The following is a 17444-nucleotide window of genomic DNA, read 5'->3' as shown; positions in this document are numbered from 1 at the left end:
AGCATCCTAGGATATGTGCTTTTCTCAAGGGCGCTATTAACACAAAACCACCCATGGTACATAGGTACTCCTCTTGGGAATTGCCTGAGGTCATATGGACTCTCACCAGACCACCGTTTGGGCCTATCACAACTTGTGCTCTACAGTCCTTGTCCCACAAGGTTGCCTTCCTGATTGCTATCACGTCAGCCAGGCGCATTTCTGTGCTTGCGGCACTGTCGGTCAGGGACGACCTCTGTATCTTCCACCAGGACCGGGTGGTCTTTCAATTGGATCCCACTTTCATGCCCAAGATCAACTCCTTTTTTCATAGGACCCAGGAGATTGTTTTGCCAGATTTTTGTCCTTATCCTTCCCATGACTTGGAGCGGCATTGGCACACACATAGGGCACTATGCCGATACATCAAGCGAACGGCATCCTTTCGCAAGTCCGAGGCCCTCTTCATTTCCTTCCACCCTACCTCTCTGGGACAGAAGGTCTCTGCCTCCATTATAGGGAGGTGGATCAGGATTTGTATTGCAGAGGTGTACCAGTTGTTTTCCCTGCCGACTCCAAGTTGTATCACAGCTCATTCCACTCGCAGTGCTGCAACATCTGCAGCATGGGCCACTCAGGCGTCCATCGAGGAGATTTGCAGGGCTGTGACATGGTCTTCACCCTCCCCATTTGTTCGTCATTACAAGATTGACTGCTTTGCTTCTGCGGACTCCTCCTTTGGTCGGAGGGTCCTTCAGCAAGTGGTGTCTGGGGGTACGGGCCCGGCCTTATCTGTTTCCTGCCCATTGGGACAGTGAGGCTTTGGTATGTCCCATTGGTGGATTCTCCATCTCCTGTGCTGGAGAAGGGGCGTTGCATTACCTGAACGCCTTTTCTCAGCACAGAGATGGAGAATCCACTCCTACCCTTAGAGTCAGTTTGGCCAGAGTTAGGGATCTGAGAGCCAACACCACGGACTGTCATCAGCTGCTTTCGCCCTCATCAAGACTGGGTTCTCCTAGCAACAGGGGGTGTGGCAAGTTTGGCTGACTTGGTCTCAAGAGCAGGAAGACAGAGCAAACCCATTGGTGAATTCTCCATCTCCGTGCTGAGAAAAGGCGTTCAGGTAAGACAATGCCCCTTCTATACTCTAAGGTAATGATGGTAAACCTATGACACATTATCAAAGCTGACATGCCAGCAGTCACCAAAACTCGACAACAACTATTCAAAAAAAGGACACTTTTCAGAGGCCATGCAAAAATGGAGTATGCTTTCTATGTCTCTGGAGCCTCTGGAAATTAATGAGAAAGCTGAGCTCTTGCATAGTCTCCAGAGTCTCTGAAAATCATGCAAAAATGGGATGTACTTTCATGAGGTTTTGGAGATTGTGAAAGCTATAGAAGAATATTCTCCAAACCTGTTTCAAGAACAAAGGCCTCGTGCAACATGGAGATGCCTTGGGCAGGCTGCAGGGGCCTGTCAACAGAAAGTGAACACTGCCTGAAGATAAGCAGCAATGTCTGATGTTGTTGATAGTTTGGCATGAGTTATATTGTTGATAGATTGAGCTGAGATTGCAGTGCTTTGTTGTCATAGATATCAGAGAATGGCTGATAGTCTGTGATTATTGGGACCAGCAACTTGGTTGTTAAGCAAAGCAGCTGCAAGTAAAATCATGACTGAGCTTATCTTAAGTTTTCCTTTGCTTTATGGTTTTTGTGAAAGTTGTAAATGCAAGGACTGGTCATCAGTAATTGTAATTGTGAACAGTTGATGTGCAAGGCAGTCGCTAAATGAGGATTACCAGCACTCCATTCTATGTTCTTTAGAATAGTATGTTGAATATTTATCCAAGAAATTTGTTGAAGGGATAAAAAATATTACCTACATGTGTTCTATTTAAGCAGCTCCAGCAGTAAATCTGGCAAGGAGTCTGAGAGGCTATGTCACTGCTCAGGAATGAAATAGCAAGCAAATTGCTGGCTTACAGTTGATGTTTAAAATTCTAAGGTAGCAATGGGTGGAGGAGGGAGTGTGCAATCTTAAGGATGTGTGTGTGTGATACAAATATCAATTTCTCACAGATTTTGTACTAAAATAATAATAATACCCCCAAAAATGGCACAACAAAGTTGCAACAATGGTGCATTGGGATATCTGCAAGGAATGCTATTTTCTTGCAAGCAAGAACTGGTGGGACCACAAAATAGTCAAAGTTATAGAAAATGAAGTGCTCTGGGACTGTAGAATTCAGACAGACAAGCACTTACTGTGTAACATCCAAGACTTAACAACTATTAATAAGAAAGACAAAAAAAAAGTCTGAAAATGGACATGGCAGTACCTGGAGACAACAGAATAGTATAGAAAGCAATAGAAATAGCACTTAGTCTTATATACCGCTCCACGGTGCTTTACAGCACTATTGGAGCAGTTTACAACATCAACATGTTGCCCCCAACAATCCGGGTCCTTATTTTACCAACCTGGGAAGGATCGAAGCCTGAGTCAACCTCAAGCCTGTCATGATCAAACACCAAACTATGGGCAGAGTTAGCCTGCAATACAGCATTCTAACCATTGTGCCATTAGGGCTCTTCAAAGAACTGGAGAAAATAACAAAATACAAAGATTTGCAAATAGAAATAGAACGACTATGGCAAAAAATAAAGCAAGAATAGTACCAATAGTGATAGGCACCTTGGATGCAATCCCAAAACATCTGGAGCAGACCTTGAACACTACTGGCATTGACAAAATCACTATCAGTCAATTGCTAAAGGCATGTTTACTTGGAACAGTTACGTCCTGTGACAATACCTATAACACCATCAAACAGCACATCTGCCTATTCCAGGTCCTTGGAAGGACTTGATATGTGGATAAAAATGCCAGATCCAGTATAAATATCTGATTGACTTTGCAACCAACCATAATGACTTGAAATAATCAGCAAGCCAAATAATAATGTAAAAAGAAAATTAAGAATTCCAGCAGCACCGCCCCTTCTTTTTCTAAATTAATCTATCCATTTTATACCAAATAATAGTTCAATAAAATTACACACACACACACACACACAGACAATTTTTTTCAAGCCAATAGAAATGATTAAATCACTTTTAAAAATGGAGTATTCAACTAATCATTGGTCAGATTAGAATTTGGTTAGAAATACTAGTAAACCCTGTAGAATTCTTGGTACTGTCTGAGCTTGGTTCTTTGCCTGCAGATATTTTATTACCCAACTATCATCAGCACAAGTGAGTATGGGATTCGCTGCCTATTTATACACAGTAGCTTGACCTGCCAGTTTTAGTGGGATGACCCTTCTCAGGGATCAATATGAGGCTAAAGAGAAGTTTTTCAAACTAGTCTCTGATAGGATTCTGATAGAAATAAATTCCTGAAGTTGCTATTTTCAGGAATGGGATTATTTGCAGGTAGAGCTAGGGGCTAAAAGGGGCTCCAATTTGCTGCTGAGGTTTTCTTTAAAAAGTAAGTAACCATGTTAGATTTTGGAGGTAAGCAGACTGAGTTAGTCCACCTCCTCTGGAACTGCTATCTACATAACCAGGCAAGTTAACTGCATTCCTGCAATTGCCACAAATCTGTGTCGAAGGAGATTTTCAAAATGAAGTAGTTGCTGAAAACTGTGGGAAAATAAGTTTATCACCTCTTCTTCTACAACTGCAGAGGCTCAGTGATTCAAAAAGAAAAAAAAAGCTTTGCTATGGTTTCTTATAAGTTGGCACTGCATCACTGCACTATTGCCAAATCCCCAAAGTAGGTAATATTGTGTGAGTCCTAAGCTGATTCCAGAGCTGCTGCAAACCGTTTATGTGGAAGTGTCCTCTCCCTGACATCCAAAATGAAATTGAACTATCAAAGTTGCCTTGAATCCCTTGAGGAATGAGAATTGTATATACTTAAACCTTCTGAAACTAGATAAATCAAACCGACATAAATAAAAAAGGTTCTGACCAGTCTTTGTTGCTCCTCCTGATGCTTTTTCAGCTGTTCCACCATCTGCTGGAACTCTGCTTCTTTTTCTTTTTCTTCCTGTAAGGTGGCTTCATTCTGCTCTGCATAGGCCATTGCCACCACAGCCAGGATTAAGTTGATGAGATAGAAAGAGCCCAAGAATATGATCACCACAAAAAAAATCATGTATGTTTTCCCAGCTGCTCGCAAGGTCTAGAGAAAAAGAGAAAAAAATTCATCCTTCTTGATACCTGGTAGTCCAGAATTCCATTCTCATATATAATCTTTCTAGATAGTCATTGAGATGGGTCTCAATGATTAGTCTCAATGATTACCATCCGGTTGTATTTACATCCATCATTATGAAATGCTTTGAGAGGCTGATAAAAGACATTATTGTATCTAGCCTTCCACCAGCATTTGACTCACTTCAGTTGCTTACCTTCCAAATCGTTCTACAGAGGATGCTATTTCTTCTGTTCTCCACCTGAGCTTGGAGCACTTAGAGGAAAGAAATACTCATGTGCGAATGCTGTTTGTCGACTTTAGTTCGGCATTTAATACAATTGTTCCTCAGCATCTAGTAGACAAACTGGGCTTTTTAGGCTTTAATACTCCTTTGTGAAACTGGATTCTTGATTTTCTTATTGATAGGCCTCAGTATTTGTGAGTTGGGACTAATATTTCTAACACCATTTTCTTGAGCACAGGTTCTCCTCAGGATTGCATCCTAAGTCCACTGCTGTTCACCCTGTTGACCTATGACTGTTGTGTAAGGTTTGCCACCAACCATATTGTGAAGTGTGTGGATGATACAACAGAAGTGGGTCTTATTCAAGATGACAATGAGGGTGCTTACCACAAGGAGGTAGAGGGTTTGGTGAACTGGTGTAAGAAAAACAGCTTAGTTTTAAATATTGGAAAAACTAAAAAGATCATTGTCAATTTCAGACAAGGCAGGCACAGCCACCTCCTCTATATATTAATGATTCACCTGTGGAGCTGGTTAGCAGCATCAAATTTCTGGATGTGCAGCTAATGAGTAGGCTGGCTTGGTTGCTCAACAGTGAGACACTGATGAAACAGGCATGGCAGCACCTGTATTTTCTGCGTTGCATGGAAAAAACTTTATAAATGCAAGCAATTTACCATAAACAAATGGCCAGAATAATGTTAAATGGAGATTATACAAAAAGCTTTGACATCAAAAAAGGCACAAGACAGGGATGTCTATTATCCCCACTGCTATTTATACTAACATTGGAAGTATTGGCTAGAAATATTAGGCAGGACATGGAAATTAAAGGACTGGAGATAAAAGAGCAAAAATATGAATTACAAGCTTTGGCAGATGATTTGGTCTTCATTCTGGAGGAGCCACTAGAAACAGCCACTAAATTGTTGGCGAAAATAGAAAAGTTTGGAGAAGTGGCTGGTTTGAAAATAAATAGAGAAAAGACTAAGGTATTAACAAAAAAATCTAACAGACAAACAGAAAACCCAATTCACAAAAAAGACAAATCTGCAAATAGTCAAAAAAGTTAAATATTTAGGAATTTACTTAATAGCAAGATGTACAACATTAAAAGAAGACAACTATGAAAGACTGTTGAAACAAATAAAACTAGACTTGGATAGCCACAGTGAAAATGAGTGTCCTGCTGAAACTACTCTTCTTATTCCAAACAATTCCTGTAAAATTAGGAAAGGTCTTTTTTGATGACCTAAATGCAATAATATTGAGATTTATTTGGCAAGGGAAGAAAGCATGAATTAAAGTGAAAATGTTACAAGAAGTTAAAGACAGTGGAGGATTTGGCCTCCCGGACTGGAGACTATATTATCAAGCAGCTATTTTACCATGGCTTAAAGAATGGATAACGCTGAGAAATAAAAGGTTACTATACCTAGAGGGGCATGACCTACAAACGGGTTGGCATGCCTTTCTATGGTACGGGAAAAATAAAACACAGATATTTCCAAAACTAGGCTATAAGGAATACACTTATTTTTAGAATGGGAAAGAATAAAACAAAAAATTTATATTAAACTACCTGAGTGGCTTTCAACAATGGAAGCTTTTGCTTACCCAAATTTAATTAACTACGACAAAGTCATCACTTACAAAGATATTTTGGACAAGGACGGAAAACTGAAAGATAGGCAAGACGTACAACAACAAGGTATTGACTTAGCATGGTGGCCTTATTTGTAAATTCAAACAAGATATGAAAAAGATGTAAAGACAATGAGATTTTATAAAGAACAGATAGAATTTGATCAAATACTCTTAAAAACAGATGAAAACTTGATTAAGAAACTTTACAGATTTCTTCTAAATTGGAAGATGGAAGAAGAACAAGTAAAAGAAACTGTTGTGTCCTGGGCCTGCTGAGGCAATTCAGCAGGCCCAGAAATATTGCAAATGGTCCTGGGCAGCCTAAAAGCTGCCTGGGACCAGACTGGTTGGTGCTGGTCTTGCGTGCATGCACAAGGTGCGAAAAAGGGTGTTTGTGATTAGATGGGTTTGGGAGACTATAAAAGGCCTGTGCGCCTGTTTGTTTGTTGAGTGGTACAGTGGAACAAATAAAGAAAGAACTTGGTTAACAACTTGTGTGTCGCTTCAATGCCATGAACACCAATACTTAAAAGTGGCGACAAAGGTGGGATCGCTGCAAAGAAGACATCTCGAAGAACCTAGCCTCTACAAAAAGAACTGGAAGCTGGGAAGTCAGTGCCCAGATCTGCACTCACCTGCCAGTACGTAAACGCTGGAGGTGGGCTTGGCAAACGGGCTTCTTCCCAGCCTGAGTTGCAGCGAGGCGAAGAGAAGCTAGCAATGTCGAGGATCAGCTGGTTGTCAGAATTCGATGTGTCTCACCCAGAGCGCTTACTCTTACGTGGCCCAAGTGGAAAACTACCTTCAAGTTAACTAGGTTCAAGAAGATTGTTTGAAGGCAGCAACCCTGCTGTGTGTCTGTGTGCAGGACGATGTGGCTGAAAATTTAGTAGCTCCTGTGCCGCTTGAGTCTGTAACATACACAGACTTGAAGAATATGCTGAAGGACCATTTCCATCCGAAGCTATCTGTAATTGCGTGGAGGCATGCTTTTGAGCAGAGGGACCAGAAGCCTGGTGAGTCTGCTGTGGAATTCATTGCTGCCTTGAGACAAGCTGCCAGGCCTTGTGAGTTCAAGGACCTGGAAGAACACTTATGAGACCATTTTGTCTGCGGCCTTAGAAGTAGAGAGCTACAACAAAAAATCTTTGCTAAAGCTGAAGTCATGTTCCAAGATGTCTTACGCGAAGTTGCAGCTGAAGAAGCAGCAGGAGGCGCTGTGAAGGCCTTGTGACTTGCCATTAGCACTACAGCAGTTGCGTCCATCCATCAAGAGGTCGCTCAAGAAGTGCAAGACCTGGATCCAGAAGAAGAGGTGGACAGACTTCACCAGCCTGCCATACAAAGGCCATGAGAGAAGCCAGTCAACACCCGGACAGACTTTCAGTGTCTCGGGTGCTGAGGACGCCACAAGTGCTCAGACTGCCGGTTCCACTCTGTCATTTGTTGGGCATGTGGTAAGCAAGACCACATTGCCATTGTCTGTTTGGGTCACCAGCAGGTGCAACCTCGGGAAGAATTCCTTCAGAAAGGTACCAGGATCCCCAGCCAGCACAGGGTGGGTTTCTGCACATTGCGCAGAAGCATTTTGCGGACAGGGACACACAAGCCCCTTAAGAAAAAGCTTCACATTGTTGTGAAACTACAAAGGGTTCTCTTGTCGATGGAGCTGAACACTGGGTCCGTTCTATCGATCATTTCACACAATACCTTTAAAAGGATTTGCAGAAGTAGTGGCCTTAGAGTCAAACTCAGGCCATTGAATTTAATCCTCACGGATTTTCAAAATTCAAGGGTCAAAGTACTTGGAGAAGCTATGCTTAAAGTGCAGTGTAAGGCTTTCCAGAGTCTATTAGATGTGGTGGTTATTGGGGGTGAGCGTACGAGTCTAATTGGACTTGTGTGGTTCGAGACCTTAGGAATCCAAGTAACTGGCATAAATAGTCTGCAAACTACAGGCCTTGCAGAAGTCTGCAATGAGTTTGCAGATGTGTTTAGCTCAGACCTTGGGTCCTACAAGTGGCCTTCCATTTCCTTGCGATTAAACCCAGCCATCACACCTGTTAGGATCAAGCCCAGGAGGGTGCCATTCGCCTTAAAGGGCAAGATTGATGCAGAGCTGGACAAGCTGCTCCAGCAGGGCATCTTGGCACCGGTGGATTCAAGTCCGGGGAAACCTCCATTGTGACGCCTTTAAAAGCTAACGCGGAAGTCCGAATTTGCGCAGACTACAAATGTACCCTGAATACAGCTTTGCAACAACATGTATATCCTGTACCAGTAGTGAGTCATATTCTGGCCTCCCTCAAAGGGGGAAAGCTGTTTGCAAAGCTTGATTTAGTACAGGCCTATCATCAGTTACCTGTTGACAAAACAACTGCAGAGGCCCAAACAATAGTGACCCATAGGGGCGCTTTTAAGGTAAAGAGGTTACAATTTGGGGTGGATGTTGCTCCTGATATATTTCAGAGCATCATGGAGCGCACACTCAGGGGAATACCTGGGGTTTGCCCCTACTTTGATGACGTCCTCATTGCAGGGGATTCATCACAAAATTTCGCAGAGAGGTTAAGGGCTGTATTGTTGAGGTTCCACCAAGCGGGCCTCAAATTGAAAAAAGATTGGAGTCACTTCCACAGAATTTTTAGGATTTAGAATAGATGCCCAACGCATCCACCCTGCAGAATCCAAACCAAAGGCCATTCAGGAGGCCCCAAGTCCCAAGTCTAAAAATGAGCTTCAGGCTTTCCTGCGACTCCTCAATTTCTATCATGCATTTCTTCCCCACAAGGCTGCAGTGGCTGAGCCATTACACCGGCTCTTAGATAAGCAAGCTCCATGGCAGTGGACTAAAGTCCATGACAAGAGTTTTAATGAGGTCAAGGCCTTGCTCTCATCAAATGCCGTATTAGTGCATTTTAATGAGCAACTGCCTGTGTGCATCGCATGTGATGCATCCCCTTATGGGGTGGGAGCAGTACTTAGTCACCTGAAGGCTGACGGGACACAAGTCCCTATAGTCTACTATTCAAGGACTTTGTCATATGCATTGCATAATTACGCTCAGATTGACAGAGAGGCCTTGGCCATAGTGGCTGGTATAAATAAATTTCATGATTTCTTATATGGCCACCACTTCACAGTCTATACAGACCATAAGCCACTGCTGGGTTTGTTTACTACTAACAAACAAACCCCACACATCATTTCCCCACATATGCTGAGATGGTCCATTTTCCTGTCAGCATATGACTACACGGTTATTCACAAACCTGGGAAAGAAATGGGCCATGCAGATGGCCCCAGTAGGCTACCTCTCACACAAATAGAGGCAGATCCTGCTCCTGATGTTAATATTCTCTCTATTCAGGAGCTGCCTGAATCTCCCCTCAATGCTAGGGACGTGGCTGCAGAAACTGCCACTGATCACACGCTTACACATGTGCTGACATGGGTGTTGTCAGGATGGCCTGACATGTATCCAGATGCTGCATTTCAAAGCTTCTGGCAAAGAAGGCACGAACTGTCTACGTTTAAGGGGTGCCTGTTGTGGGGTGGTAGAGTAGTTATCCCAGACTCTGAGGTCCAGAGTCTTGTCCTCTCTGCATGAGGGACATCCGGGCATTGTGTGCATGAAAGCACACATTGCACGCAGCCATGTTTGGTGGCCTGGGCTTGATAAAGCTATTGAGGCCCAAGTGTACTGGTGTCAGGTGTGCCAACAGTCATGGCCTGAAATGCCTCAGGCCCCTGTACACAGGTGGGAGGAGACACAAATCCCTTGGTCAAGGGTACATTTAGAATATGCTGGGCCCTTTCAGGGGCAATTCTTCCTTATCCTGGTTGATAGCCTCTCTAAGTGGCTAGAGGTTGTCCCTGTCTCCTCCACTACTACTGCTTGGACCATCCAGGTGTTGAGAGGAATTTTCGCTATGGACTTCTTGATGTCCTCGTATCTGACAATGGGCCTCAATTCACTTCTCTTTAGTTCCAGGCTTTCTTACAGGCCAACTTGATCAGGCATGCAACGTCAGCACCCTTCCACCCTTCCACCAATGGGCAAGCAGAAAGGATGGTACACACAACGAAGGACGCACTCAAAAGACTCACACATGGTAGCTGACATCACAGGTTAGCTGATTTTCTTCTTGCACACCACACCACACCATGCACTGCCACAGGGAAGAGCCCAGTGGAACTTCGCTGGGGTCGCCGCCTCATCACAAAGTTGGACAGACTGCACCCAGACCGGGTGGCTTCACAGGTGTCACAGCCTCGGGCACCTAGGAGGCTTCAGGTGGGCGATCCAGTCTGGGCAAGAAACTACGGCCCGGGTCATCTTTGGGTCACTGCTGTTGTCTGCAAGGTCTTGGGGCCACTATCATACAAAGTGACTTTGGGACATGGCCGCATCCTTCGGCGCCACATTGACCAACTGCGTTGGTGGCTGTCCAACCATGTCTTCACTCCTGGCTCTGCTCTCAGGGGGGGGAGGGGGACCATGAACAAGCTCACACTTCAGGTCAAAATCCTGGGAAACAATCTTTCAGTGCCAGTGGATTTTCGCAGGCTGCTGTTCATGTCCCAGTGGATGAGCAAGGGCATCCTCAAGGTTCAGCTACTGCTGTGAACAGGGAGTTTCCCCGGGGGGCAGCCTGCACATCAGCAAGTGTGCCAATCAGGAATTCACGAGACAGGGGGTTTGCCATGGAAGCGGCTCCTGACTCTGGCACCTTGGGCCCTTCTACGGGGAACTGGGGCACTTCTGCATCGCAGGCCACATCCGTTGCTGATCGCGGGCTTGAGGGACAGTGTTCCCAAGAAGAGTCCATTGTAGACTGGGAGAATTCCACTCCACTATGGGGCTCAGGGATCTCCACCCCTTTGAGGGGAACTGGTTGGAATTCAGAGGATCCAGCCAGCCAGCAGTGGGGTGAGTCACCTAGAATGTTGAGGCATCAAAGTCCTAGTCTATCTAGCCCATCAGACAGGCAGGTAGGCCAGGCACCATTAAGTAGAAGTCCTGGTCTGCCTAGTCTAGCAGTGAGCTGGCAGACCAAGCACCCTCCCTGACGTTGCGAAGGTCACAAAGGGCTAAGGGCCCTTCCAAGCATCTGGGAGACTATGTGAGGTTTCTGTCATTGCAGAGGGAAACTTGCTAGTCTGTAAAAGGATGATGTTGACTAACACTCAGTATAGCCTAATATATACCAATTATGATTTTGGGGAGCATTTGTTTAAGTTAAACCCGTTATTTTATAAAAGTACTCTGCCTATGTGCAGGCCAGAGTAATTCAACTATTTCTGGCCCTGGAACAAATGTATTATGTTTATAGTTATGTGTGCTTTATCCAGGGGGTAGGGATGTTGTGTCCTGGGCCTGCTGAGGCAATTCAGCAGGCCCAGAAATGTTGCAAATGGTCCTGGGCAATCTAAAAGCTGCCCAGGACCAGACTGGTTGGCGCTGGTCTTGCATGCATGCGCAAGGCATGAAAAAGGGTGTTTGTGATTGGATGGGTTTGGGAGACTATAAAAAGCCTGCACGCCTGTTTGTTTGCTGAGTGGTACAGTGGAACGAATAAAGGAAGAACTTGGTTAACAACTTGTTTGTTGCTTCAATGCCACGAACCCCAATACTTAAAAGAAATGATGATAATATGGGCAAAAAACTTTGGATATTCTATAGACTTAGAAGATTGGCAAAAGTTATGGGATAGAAACATTAAACTGACTAAAACAGCTTCATATAAAGAAAATTTGTATAAAATGTTTTATAGATAGCACATGACACCAGTAAGATTAGCAAAAATGTTTAAAAACGTTTCGAACAACTGTTGGAAATGCAAACAAAAGCCAGGTACTTACTATCATATCTCGTGGGTATGCCCTGGTGCGAAAATTTTTTGGCTTAAGATTCATACATGATTGGGAAAGATGACTAAAATACAGATAGAACTTAAACCAGAATTGTTTCTGTTAGGAATACTAGGAGCCAAGTATGAGAAGGAGAATGATTATTTAATATTGCATATATTGACAGCAGCAAGAATATTATTTGCCCAATATTGGAAAAATGAAATTCTACCATCTAAAGATATTATAATTAAGAAAATTTTAGAATGTGCAGAAATGGACAGATTAACCTTAGAGATTAAAGAGAAAGAAGACTCAGTTTACTTTAAAATATTGGATAACTTTTACCTATGGTTAGCAAAACGAACTAGTGAGAAATGATTGATATATTTTAATAAGATCAAGGATATGTATTGATTAACTGATACTGTTTATGGTTATTGTTTCTCATATTTACTATAGCTATTCACTATTATATTAATTACTGCTATTGAACATATGTACCCGGACAATAGTCTGTTTGCTAAAGCTTGAAAATGTTAATGGGGAGTAACCCCATTGTTGTTCCTATCCCTGTTCCAACCCCAACCCTGACTCTACCCGAACCCCAATTCCCATACTGATCCCACCCCTTCCCTAACTTTATAAAACTCAATAAAACTCTATAAAAAAAGAAAAAGAAAAGTACATCTTCTTTAACCTGTCCTTGCACCACTTTCTACAGAGGGACGATTGAGAGCATCCTGTCATATTGTATTACTGCCTGGTTTGGAAGCGTTACTGCTTCAGACAGGAAGGCGGTGCAGAGAGTGGTGAGAATGGCAGGAAAGATTATTGGCAGTTCACTCCCTTCTATCCAGGACATGTATATAAACGATGCTTAAGCAGGGTCCGCAGGATTGTCTGGGACACAATACTTCCTCTTCACAACCTGTTTTCCTTGTTACCTTCTGGGAAGAGGCTTCATGATATCCAAAAGAGAACATCCAGATTCAATCACAGTTTTGTTCCATACAGTATTAATCTTGTTAACCCAGTGTGCCCACAGTAAAAAAAGTTGCTTATTAGTCTAAGCCAGGGGTAGTCAACCTTTTTATACCTACCGCCCACTTTTGTATCTCTGTTAGTAGTAAAATTTTCTAACCGCCCACCAGTTCCACAATAATGGTGATTTATAAAGTAGGGAAATAACTTTACTTTATAAAATTTATAAAGCAGAGTTATAGCAAGTTAAAGCATATAATAATAATTACTTACCAAACACGACGAGTTGTGTTTCTACCAAACAGTTCTACTTTGGTTTCATCTGACCATATGACATTCTCCCAATCCTCTTCTGGATCATCCAAATGCTCTCTAGCAAACTTCAGACGGGCCCGGACATGTACTGGCTTAAGCAGGGGGACACTTCTGGCACTGCAGGATCTGAGTCCCTGGCAGCGTAGTGTGTTACTGATGGTTGCCTTTGTTACGTTGGTCCCAGCTCTCTGCAGGTCATTCACTAGGTCCCCCTGTGTGGTTCTGGGATTTTTTCTCACCGTTCTTGTGATCATGTTGACCCCACGGGGTGAGATCTTGCATGGAGCCTCAGATTGAGGGAGATTATCAGTGGTCTTGTATGTCTTCCATTTTCTAATTATTGCTCCCACAGTTGATTTCTTCACACCAAGATGCTTGCCTATTGCAGATTCAGTCTTCCCAGCCTGGTGCAGGTCTACAATTTTGTTTCTGGTGTCCTTTGACAGCTCTTTGGTCTTCACCATAGTGGAGTTTGGAGTGTGACTGAGGTTGTGGACAGGTGTCTTTTATACTGATAACAAGTTCAAACAGGTGCCATTAATACAGGTAATGAGTGGAGGACAGAGGAGCCTCTTAAAGAAGAAGTTACAGGTCTGTGAGAGCCAGAAATCTTGCTTGTTTGCAGGTGACCACATACTTATTTTCCACCATAATTTGCAAATAAATTCTTTCCAAATCAGACAATGTGATTGTCTGGATTTGTTTTCTCGTTTTGTCTCTCATAGTTGAGGTCTACCTATGATGACAATTACAGGCCTCTCTCATCTTTTTAAGTGGGAGAACTTGCACAATTGGTAGCTGACTAAATACTTTTTTGCCCCACTGTAGAAACAGGAAGTCTGATGAAATTACATTTAATTAATTAAATTATTAATAAGATCCCTGAGGCTGATGCTGCGAAACTAAATACTGGATATCTGGCTCAATTTTTGTAAGGAACAAACGAAGGTCTCCTCTTTCGGAAATATTCAGGCGGTTTCTTTCTTTGGTCATAATATGATTAACAGCACTAAAGCCTGATTCCACAAGATATGAGGTTGGGAAAGGTATCAATAAACTGAATATCATTTTCCACATATTTGGATATAAGGCAGGCATTTTTTTTACTTTGCCATAGGTTTTCATATCCACCACTTTCAAATTTATGTTTACTTTCTTCATCATATCTAATTTCTAATAGTTCTTCTTGGCAAGTTATATCAGCCTCTTCAATATTTGCGGTAAAAGGATTTTTCATCCAGTCATACACCTTCAATTTCAAAATATCTTCAAATTGTTTTTCCATGTCCAATTTAAGTCCTGGGCAAGCAGGAATGAAGAGAAAGCCTTTATGGCCTCTACCTTGGTATTGAGGGAATGCCCAGTGGAGTCTGGTTTGCCCCTGATCCATGCCTGTCACAGCAGGATGAAGAGAGAGCCTGGTTTTTATCAGAGATGCCTGAAACCTCTATGACTGAGGGCTCTGTGCGGCTCTCAAAATGGCAGCCGCACCAAAATTAGCGGCCGCTTGTATTTCGGCTGGGCCTTCCCAGCCATGAGGGGCTCTAAGAGGAAGCTTGTTGTTCGTTGTGCCTTTAATTTCCACCCCCCCGAAGCCGAAAATGAGGCACTTGCAGTTTTATCTCGTTGCACAGCCTCTGCTGCAATCTGGATTGTCGAGAAAGTTGACGGGAGCCTCGCGATGATGGCGCGCTTCAGCGAGGCTCTCTGGCCTCCGAGAGCTCTGTGGGGGGTCGCACAGCTGAGGCTAACACCCCGTGCCCACTGGAAAGCTCTGTGAGCCGATCGGGGGGCTCAATGGATCCAAAAATTTAAACGGCTCGATTGAACCCCTACCGCCCACCAAAAAAGCTGGAACGCCCACTAGTGGGCGGTAGGGACCAGGTTGACTACCATTGGTCTAAGCAATGTACTTTGAACATATTCAAAGCCTCTGTGTTATACTTCACATATTGCTTGGCATTTTGAAATTGAATTCTGAGACTTAGGATCAAACTAAATAAAGTGAGGGTTGGTGGTCATTATGGAAAAGAAACAGATACAGAAACAGACTTTGAATTGACCCAATTAGATCCTTACATTCATATCTTCTCAGTGGAGCTCCCACTTCTCCATCTTTTTGTAAAACAATCAAAGGAGAGGAATCTGAACTGGTGCCAAGTCCCTGCACTCTGTTTTCCTTATCTGGTTCCCATTATTTCTCCTATTAAGAAAAATTAAGAGGGGTCCACATACGTCCATGTGGGAGAAATTTTAACTGGAAAAATATCATGGGAAAACTAAGTCTTTCCACCCTTACACCTGCATGTATTCCATACATGTTTAGAAAAGTTTAAAAGACAGAATATCTGGACCAATGTCTTCAGTGTCTTCTCTAGTTGGAGTTTATTTCATCTGGTAAAATAAAAGCAATCCCATCATATGATCAAAAGCTTTCATAAACATTGGCAAAAATGCTGGGGAACAAATAAAAGGAAGTTCCTGCAACAATAATATTATATAAACTTACCAACTGGAAGAGATTCTCCCAATAGTCCTGAGTCATGAGGCGAAAGAGTGAAAGGAATGCCCAGCTGAATGTGTCATAGCTTGTATAGCCATAATTTGGGTTTCGGCCAGCTTTCATGCACAAAAATCCTTCCGGACATTGTCTACGATGGATTATACAAAAAAATCCAATATAATATTATCATATTATAAGAGAAGTATTTTCTTCCTAAATCTAAGGCATAATCTAGATAGTTACCATAACCATTCTTGCCCTAGTTATAGATTAGACTCATTATTATACATTTCTGCCTTCTAGTATTGTACAATGACCTGGCAATTATCATATTGTATATAGCTTTTCCTAGCAATTAATTCCAAAACTCAATTGTTTGAAATTATTTTTACAATATGTTCTTGTCAGTTTTATGGATTCTTTGGGAAACTGGAAATATATATATTCAAGAGGATCAGAAATTAGAGAGTTGCTAGGAGCCATTATTAGTACTAGTTTTTATTCTACCTTTTAATATATAACTCAGGGTGGTGAACATTCCTAATGTTCCTGCCTTCTCTTTTTCTCACAGCAACAATCCTATAAGGAAGGTTGGGCTGACAGAGAATGACTGGTGCAAAGTCACTCATCTGGCTTTCATGCCTAAGTGAGACCTAGAACTCAGAGTCTCCTGGTTGCTAGGCCAGCACCTTTTCCCTGCATCAAACTGGATCTCATATTCTTTTCTTAGACATGAAGCCCTCTCCTCATTCCATAAAAGATTCAATCATTGTGAGACACCTTACTCACCCAGCATCAGAGCTGTTCCCACAGAGCAAAGCATCAAGTGCACCATCGAGGAAATAGAAATTGTCTTCATGAGCAAACACAAAATAAAATAAAAATAAAATAACATTTAAAAAAGCAGGAATGAAAATTGACTTTGGAGCAATTTCACCTTCATTTAAAAAATGTCAGAGGAATACCCAAAGAAATTATGAATTATGAGCCAGACTTGTAAGCAGAAAGCAAAACATTTTTGCAGATGCTATGAATAGGAATTAATCAAGTTGAACCATGGCCATGACATTGAAAAATGAGAGTATATATTTATTTTAGCCTTGAGATTAAACATATATCTACTATACTATCACAAATGAATCCCCTCCCTATAGCTGCTTTAACTAAAAGTAAAATAAAATTTCACTCAAATGAAAATTCTCTTAGATCTCATATAGCTGCATCTACAATAAGATACTTAACGGGAATCTGTGTGATAAAGAACCAATCATATTTCCTTTCTTCCATAATCATGAAAGTCATTATTTTGAGTAAATTATCTTTTTTTGTTTTTGTTTTTCTTAAGTACTTCGTTTGCGTGCGAATGATGAATACTCATGGCGAAGTTAAACAGCTCTTTGTTGTTCTTCCAACAACACCCGAACCAATGGCAAAAGGCACGCAGGCCTCTTTAAGTGTCCAGAGACACTTAACAATGGCAAACAAAGTAACCAGAGTGTTTTCGCACCTTGCGCATGCGCACAAGGCCGGCGCCGCTCAGTCTGGTCCCGGGTAGCTTTTGGAATGCCCAGGACCAATGCAACGCCCTGAGCCTGCTTTTGCAGGCTCAGGACACAACATCCCTCCCCCCTAGATGGAACATACCTGTGCACACACATGTACATCAGACATTGGAAGAATTTTATATAGTTTCATTAATCAAAT

General features: G+C 42.5%; 1 protein-coding gene across 2 annotated transcripts in view; it reads right to left on the bottom strand.

The window, feature by feature from the left end:
- Nucleotides 1-17444, bottom strand: part of LOC120302654 (sodium channel protein type 4 subunit alpha-like) — a 160686-nt gene that overhangs the window by 103834 nt on the left and 39408 nt on the right. For both annotated transcript variants that reach the window (XM_039331422.1, XM_039331423.1), the window contains 3 exons: nt 16530-16593; nt 15747-15888; nt 3967-4179 (listed from right to left, as the gene is read on the bottom strand). In XM_039331422.1, coding sequence (XP_039187356.1) covers nt 3967-4179; nt 15747-15888; nt 16530-16593 — 419 coding nt within the window. The remainder of the gene's footprint in view (nt 1-3966; nt 4180-15746; nt 15889-16529; nt 16594-17444) is intronic.

Source organism: Crotalus tigris, unplaced genomic scaffold (assembly GCF_016545835.1).
Source record: "Crotalus tigris isolate CLP2741 ecotype Arizona unplaced genomic scaffold, ASM1654583v1 scf7180000024437.13266115, whole genome shotgun sequence".
Lineage (NCBI taxonomy): Eukaryota > Metazoa > Chordata > Lepidosauria > Squamata > Viperidae > Crotalus > Crotalus tigris.
This window is presented reverse-complemented; position numbering and strand designations above follow the sequence as displayed.